This window comes from Alosa pseudoharengus, unplaced genomic scaffold (assembly GCF_046254945.1).
Source record: "Alosa pseudoharengus isolate Yale_2024_CS ecotype anadromous, Long Island Sound unplaced genomic scaffold, YU_APseudo_1.1 YU_APseudo_1.1_scf_14, whole genome shotgun sequence".
Taxonomy (NCBI): domain Eukaryota; kingdom Metazoa; phylum Chordata; class Actinopteri; order Clupeiformes; family Clupeidae; genus Alosa; species Alosa pseudoharengus.
The window spans coordinates 22341491-22349043 of NW_027468609.1; the positions used below are offsets into that span (position 1 = coordinate 22341491).

Here is a 7553-nt window from a genome sequence, read left to right on the forward strand (position 1 = left end):
TATTTATTCAGCTACAGATACTTCAATGATTTCTAATTTGACCAAAAGCACACCTGAGCCACAAAAATACACTTTTACGTAAACGAGCTGCCTATGTGGTCAGTGAGGTTAAATTCAAGCTGCTTTGACTGGACTGACTTCACTCTAAAATAGTGGAAGTAACGTTAGACCACCAAAAGACCAGTTAGTACTCCAATGAAAAGCCATCTTGTATTGACCGTGTTCAGGGAGAAGTTTGGACTAGTGGCATCTGAGTTGCCATTTGTGAAACCAGCATCTTACTATTAGAAAATATAAACAGCTCAGTTCATGCAAACTTAAAGGCTCTAAGCCCTGGGAATGTATAGTATGTTAAGCTTTCACATAGCCTAGCTGCTTTGTCTGCTTGTGCTTGTTTGGGTTTTTGGTCAATTGTGTTGCAATTGTGCATTTAAAGGCCTGTGAGTGGCTTGCTTGGGTGAAGTGCTGTCCTTAACAATACTGTTTACATTTCGCCATGAAGGTGCTGAGTAGTCACGTAGAGAGACGTGCGCCCTGTGGACCCAAGGAGAGGAGCTTGCTCACCAGCAGTGACTCAGTACAACAGGAAGTGGCGGTTTCCATGGAGATGGGCCTTGCTGCTTGCCACATCACCGCCACATTTCCATTCGCTCATAGCTCAGAAATTAAGCCCAGTAGGAGAAGTAGTTACACTACACAGGATCTCTATAGAGCACTTAACGTTATTCTAATGGTTACGCCTTGCCTAGAGCAAAAGCAAAGGTTTTTAAATGGTTTGTGACTGCCAAAAAGAATTATGCATTCTTTCCTATGTCTAGACTACTATTTCAAGGCACAACCATGTACACAGACCCTTCAACACATAGACGTCATATCTCTCCAAGTCAAGACATCATAACCCTCAAATGAGATATCTATACCTATAGTGCTTTCAGTTTTCTGCATATGAAAGGAACATGCTTACATAAAGGTATGGCTGAAAGTCAGCTTCCTAATAAGGTCATTATGCAATATATTATATACATAGCACCACTTCCACTGCACAACGTGACATTCACACACACTCTCTCTCTTTTTCTCTCTCACATAAACACACACACACACACTCTGTCTCTCTCACACACACATACACACACATACACTCTTTCTCTCTCTCTCACATACACACACACTATCTGTCTCTCTCACACACACACACATACACGAAACAAGCGGAAATGTTTTGAGGTTGCAAAAAGCATCAAGCAGCCTCTTGCTCAACACTATGACAGTTGCGTCAACGTTCAGACAGTCACATTCTGACTGAGAGACACTTCCTGCTTCCTCCCTTCAGGTGGGGCCCTGCCTGCGCATCCAACGACCCACAGCCGTGTGCCACCTTCAGACATGTGCTCCTGCCCAAAACTTCCCAATGTGATGTCCTGCCACTCCTGCTAATGCCTGTCTCTTTTTCACCTGCTCTGAGGTAAGGCTCTGCTACAATAAAGTGTTGTGTGTTCGCATATGAGTGACACTACTTAGGTTTCATTCAGATGCTACGTTTTGTCTCCTCAATTGCCCCAAGATATGTTTTTGTGTTGTTTTGTGTGGCTTTAAGAATGTGGTTGATTGTTCTTTGATAGTATGTATTTATTTGTTGTACCTGATTAGTGATACCTATAGTTTTGTTGGTTCTGGTCATAAGAAGATTGTTCATGATACACTTTTACAGCAAGACAAGTATGCTTCGAATTTGTTTCCAATGTCAATGGATGTAGTCTTTCCATTGCTTGGAATGTATAAAAATCCTATCCCTATCCTTTATTGAATACAACACTAGTTGTGAGAAATGATTTGTCAAGAGTCATATTTCAGTCATCGTTTTCATACTAGCAATAATTATTATACCAGTATATCCAATATGCTTTCAAATGTAAATTTTAAAAGTGATACTGAAGGGACAATGTACCGCGATTCACCATTTCCTGTTTATACCACATAATGGTATTGGGTAGTTTTATAGAAATAGAGAAACATCTCCTGGCAGAAACACTACTGTTTTTTATGGTAATGCAATCAGTCAGCATTAACATCCTCTTTTCGACTGCTCAGTGGTGGAAGGTGTCTCCATTCTAATTCATGCGTGGCTGTAGTTGAATGTTGTATGTTACAGTATATTTGCTATGGTTTGCTAATGTTATTATTATTTTGTCTTGCAATACCACCATCTTTATAATTCAGTGTAAATGGCTATTGCAAGGGGTGGTGAATCGACTCTGTAATTGACCCTGGAACCAAAACCATGCAGTGTACATTGTTTCAATGTTGATTTCAATATTTGAAAATCTGATCTTTGTGTACTGGGGTTCCTCATATATTATGAATGTTTTTTTATTTTGGAAAATGAAAGTGTTTCTATGATATACGGAAGGTGTGGGCACAGAGACCCAGTGTCAGTAATAAACAGAACCATTCAGTGGAAAAGAGAAGAAGCCCATATCTTCTCTGATCTTTACTTCGCAATCACTAATGTTTGTGTCATATTTTCTTTCTAGAATGGTCACCATGACATGGTTATCTCACTCATTTACGGTTGTGCTGTCAATCATGTTCCTGTTGGTTTTGATGACACCAGAGCTCACCACGGCCCACTTACCCGAGCACATGAAAAAGGAAGCTCCAAGAAATCGACGCTCGGTCTCGCCTTCTGACGTGAGTGTAACTGCCAGTGCTACAAACAGCAGCTCAGCTTCTGGATCCTCTGGTCCTTCAAAGAACGCCTCTGCCACCACACAGGCTCCTGGGACCTCTACAAAGCCCTCTGTAACACAAACCTCAAGTCACACTCAAGAACACCTAGCCAACACAGAGCCAGCTTCTAACACAAGCGATATTGCGGACACCATCCAGCCAAAGACACGTACGGCTACTGTGGGTCCCCGGGCTTTTGGAAGCAATAAGACAACATCCGATTCTTCTATCAAACCAACTTCCACTCCTACAAAGAATGTTTCATCTGGAGTGGCATCTCATACCGATCACTCAAGAAACACTTCAGACTCCACCACAACTTCAGACAGGCCTCACTCATCCCACAAGTCTCAACCCATACCCACAACTCCCTTGGTCCATACTAAAGCATCTACAACATTATCTAATGATTCAGTGTCCACTGTCTCTGGGGCATCTGGTGACTCTACGAAGATGATGACAACCGAGCGTGTGCTGACCACCACCACCAACGTGTCCATCACTTCAGCCATCGTCGTCCATCCGAGGCCACATCCAAAAGTCACAACCACTGCAACAGCGACAACGAAGATGACATCCAAATCAACACAACCACCTTCGACCCCAAGGAAGAGCGACTGTCCACTGCAAACGGCGGTCCCGGGACAGAAGCATCAGGGCCTGGTGAACAACTGCCTGATCGCCATAGCCTCCCTGGCAGGCCTGGCCACCTTCTTCATGGTGTGCTCCATTGTCCTCTGCACCAAGCTCTCCGCCGCCAAGCACCGGTACCGGTACCGGCTGAGGTCATCTGGCGGGGAGGGCACGGAGATGGTGTGCATCTCCGCCCTGCTGCCGGACGGTGATGGCCCGGTGGTGAGGCCCAAGACCCCGAAGAGCAACGGCGCCCTCATCCCCGTCACAGACACGGATGGGGACAGCGATTGCGGGGACAACCTCACCCTCAACAGCTTCCTGCCAGATGCATGAGTAGGGCTGGGCAGCCTCTCTCACAACCGTTATTGCCGGTTTCCTGCCAGATAGTGAGCAGCGTATGGGAGACATGGACATGGGCTGGGCTGCTTCAGATTTCCTGTTTCCTGCCAGATAATGAACAACTGTCACAGATTTAAGGTGTAGTGCACCCTGATATTTGGTTTTAGTTGCGTTATGGAATTCATCATAAGGGCTATGATGGAGATTAATATCTTTTGATGCCAGTCTCTTAAAACAAATGTGTTGAAAACAAAGCAAACTGTTGTCCTTATCTGTACATAGAGTTGCCAGTTGTGTTGTTTTCAACACATTCATAGCCTCAAATAATTGGAAACAATCTTGTTCCCAAAAATGAAAAAAAGCAACATCATGTAAACTGCCTCAAAGTAATTTTGATGATACACTGACCACAACATATAATATTGGCATTGTACATCCAGAACGCCTGGTATTGCACTTTGCAACTTTTGTGGAATGTGGCCCTTGTAGACACTTTTCAACACACTGTGATTGCACCCCTAAATGTTGAACAAAAATATGGTAAATAGTAAACAGTACATTGATAAGTGATGATAAGGGGTCCCATACCCATCCGCACATTATATTGCTTTAAGTGACGGAGGCCAATCAATCTGACAATAAATCAACATCTCTACTTAGCAAACAACCTTTACTACTGCATAAACATGCGTGTTAGGTATTTGAGGATCTGAGATTGGTTGCATTCCTTGCAACATGCAACCCTTTACCTGAAAACACCAAAAAGGAAGCAGTTGGACTTTTAAACAGATAGGCTACTTCCCCTTTCAGCGCACACAACCAGTTCTAACATGCTTATTCAATACTGACACAATACAGCAACAACACATTGTCTTTATATAGCGCTGTATGTCAGTGTCAATAGGCACTGTTTGCTATTTTGTTGAAATGTATGTTTATTGTATTATTGCATACATTGCATCGCACACTTGAAGCAGTGTACTGTAGTTGTTTCTGTATTTTATTTCCCCATTCACACATGGCCTGTATTTTCGGATTCAGGGTTCCATTAACCATACAGCATCAAGACAAATGTATTTAATTTATTTTTTTATTTTTTGTAAGGCTAATTGAGAAGGTTGAATTTTGGCTCAGATGTTTTAAGTTCCCTGACTAATTTAATCTTGCACTGAAAAATAAAACCTACAAAAACCCCACAATTCTTGTATGAGTTGAGTTGACTCAGGACTGCAACAGGACTTTGTGTGAGAACTGTGTTTCTACGGGGGCCTCAGCTGTGTGCAGACAGACAGCTCTCGCACTGGCTCTCGCTGGGATTCACCCCTGATTTATACGCCTGGAATGAAAGCAGCAGACATTAAGTGCGAGGCTACTGCACGATGACCTTGGACTCCATCCAGCCAATCCCCTCAAGTCACAGGAGGAGAGGAGATGGAAAATGCAGACCCTGCTTTATCAAATCCCTGTCAGGACAAGACATGTTTCAGAAAACCATTTTTCTTTGTAAGTGCACGCACGTTGTGTACTTAAGCACTTGTTGGATGTAACATGTTTTATAGAATATCTTGTATAATTTCATAAATTATAAATAAATAAAAGAGGATATTGAAATACTCTATATTATTAAAGTAATATGCTATTTTATTTATTTTATTAAAAAATGCATGAAGAAAATCCAAAATGATCATGCAGAAAGTACATTACCATAATGGAACAAAATCCACTTAGCTGCTTGATTCTTATTTGAAGTACATTCCAAACTCCTAAAGGTTAGACAGCTGTTTGGAGTGCCCTTGTACGTCCATGGAACAAAAGAGTGATGTCTAAAACACAGCAAATGTTGTGCTGTGTTGACCTTTTGCGATTGACAAAACACTTTATATCCTTTCTGGCAGAAACTCTACCTATAAGGCTGAGCAGCCTGAACTGCAGGCTTACAATACTGCCCCAGTCAGCGTAGAGATGGGTGAACTATGTGGCAGGGTGAAAATAAGGCCTGATTTATTTTTACGTTCTCACAATCCTCCTGTCTCAACACACACACACACACACACACACACACACACACACACACACACACACACACACACACACACACACACCATCACCACCACCACTACTTCTCTGGCTTCAGCATTAAGTTCTTTCCTTTGCTGGACAGGAGACTGACAGTCCAATCCACCCCAAGCCAACTCCATAAACAAAGCTTGTGTAAGAACAGTCAGCATTTGCATCTGTGGGAGAGGAAAAAGGGTCTCTTGAAGAGATCAAGGTCAAGATGACTTACAAGACAAGTCATCCGCACCAACCATGATGGAAACATTTACACAGAATGGTGATCGTGGGAATATATTGCATAATATAATGTGTGCACCAGACATACTCATAGACATTACGACAGCAGAAGCCGTTTGGGTTACACTTGCGTGTTCATGACAGTGTCATATCACTCTTATGTCGATACTGTCAAGTAAAGTGTTACCGCAGTTTGTTTGGTTATTTGTTTGTTGGGTTAAGTAAAAAAAAACAATATGTATAAAGTCCTATTGTTCACATATTGCTATTGTTATAAGTGCTGAAGTCTTCATTTGAATTGTTCGTGTATGTGACTCTGTGCATACTTGCACAAATCCTGCATACTATGGTCATACAAAATGTGTGTTTGTCTAAGTGGTGGTGGTGGTGGGTGAAACCAGGGGCGGAAAATGGCTGTGATTATTTTTAACCTATTAGCTAGTCAGCAGCTGTTATAATTCTCTCAGTTCTGCGCCATCCTGTGTTTAACTGAGAGACGTGTCCGATTTTCTGCAGAACACCCTTTGCATTGTTTCAGGAAGTGTGTGTGTGTGTGTGTGTGTGTGGGTTGGGGGGGGGGGGGTTGTTGAGGGGGAAGGTAGTGGTCGGCACGTGCGCCTGCTGCCTGGACGCATTATGTCCACGCAGGAAACGTTAACCCCTTCCTGAGCCAACCCATATGGTTCTGCAAGAATCGGAGACAATACAGTCTGCAGTGTTAGACATTCATTCCACTCACACTGTGAATACGTCTAAAATCAACCGACTGGGCACTCAGAATCAATAATAGAATTTATGAATCTTACAGGAACTTTTGTCCAAAGTGACAGTGTAGGTTGGATCTTACTGTGTAAACTCTGTTAAGGTGCATGGTCTGTATGCTTGAACCCTTGGGATTCAAACTCTTTGATTTTAGACTTATTATTGTTCTAATTGGTCAATCAATAGACACTTGGTAGATTGAAGGAGATGTAGATTCTTCATGTTTTAACTGAAGAGAAATTAGGTTTGGTCAGGCTATTTGGAGGCTGTAAAGTGAGAGAAATGAGAGATAGTCCAGAGAGGAGAGACGTTCCAAATAGGGACGAGTGCGGCCGCTTGTGTGGACCTCCGCTCCTCCGGGTTGTGAGCTTCCCATGGCAGGACACAGGAGCACCACAGCCCCCCACATAAGAGTGAACTAACGCTTAACAAGAACAAGCTGTGGGTAAATACCCCCAGTCCTCTCTCTCTCCCTCTCACTCTCTTTCTCTCTCCTTCTCCTTCCCTCTCTCTCTCTCCCTCATTTCTATCTCTCTCTCCCTCTCTCACACTCTTTCTTTCACTCTCTCTCCCTCCCTCTCTCTCTCCTTCATTCCCATTTCCCCCTTCCCTGTGAGGAAGCAAAGAATAGGAGCTGGAGGAGGAGGAGGAGAAGAGGAAAAAAGAAGAAAAATCTGTGCCTGTGCTTTTGTGTGTGTGTGTGTGTGTGTGAGAGAGGGGGGGGGGTGGTGGGGGCGTGTTGCCTGAAACTCCTCTCTTCATTTTTTCTCCTTTACCGGTCAGCAGCCCCC

The 7553-nt window shown here is 43.2% G+C and overlaps 1 protein-coding gene across 1 annotated transcript; it reads left to right on the top strand.

Annotated features, from left to right (window-relative positions):
• Positions 1–1264: 1264 nt before the first annotated feature.
• Positions 1265–5323, top strand: selplg (selectin P ligand). Its single transcript, XM_076284180.1, has 2 exons — positions 1265–1465; positions 2535–5323. The coding sequence occupies exons 1-2, from the start codon at positions 1437–1439 to the stop codon at positions 3697–3699; spliced, it is 1194 nt and encodes a 397-aa protein (XP_076140295.1). The 5' UTR covers positions 1265–1436; the 3' UTR covers positions 3700–5323.
• Positions 5324–7553: the final 2230 nt, after the last annotated feature.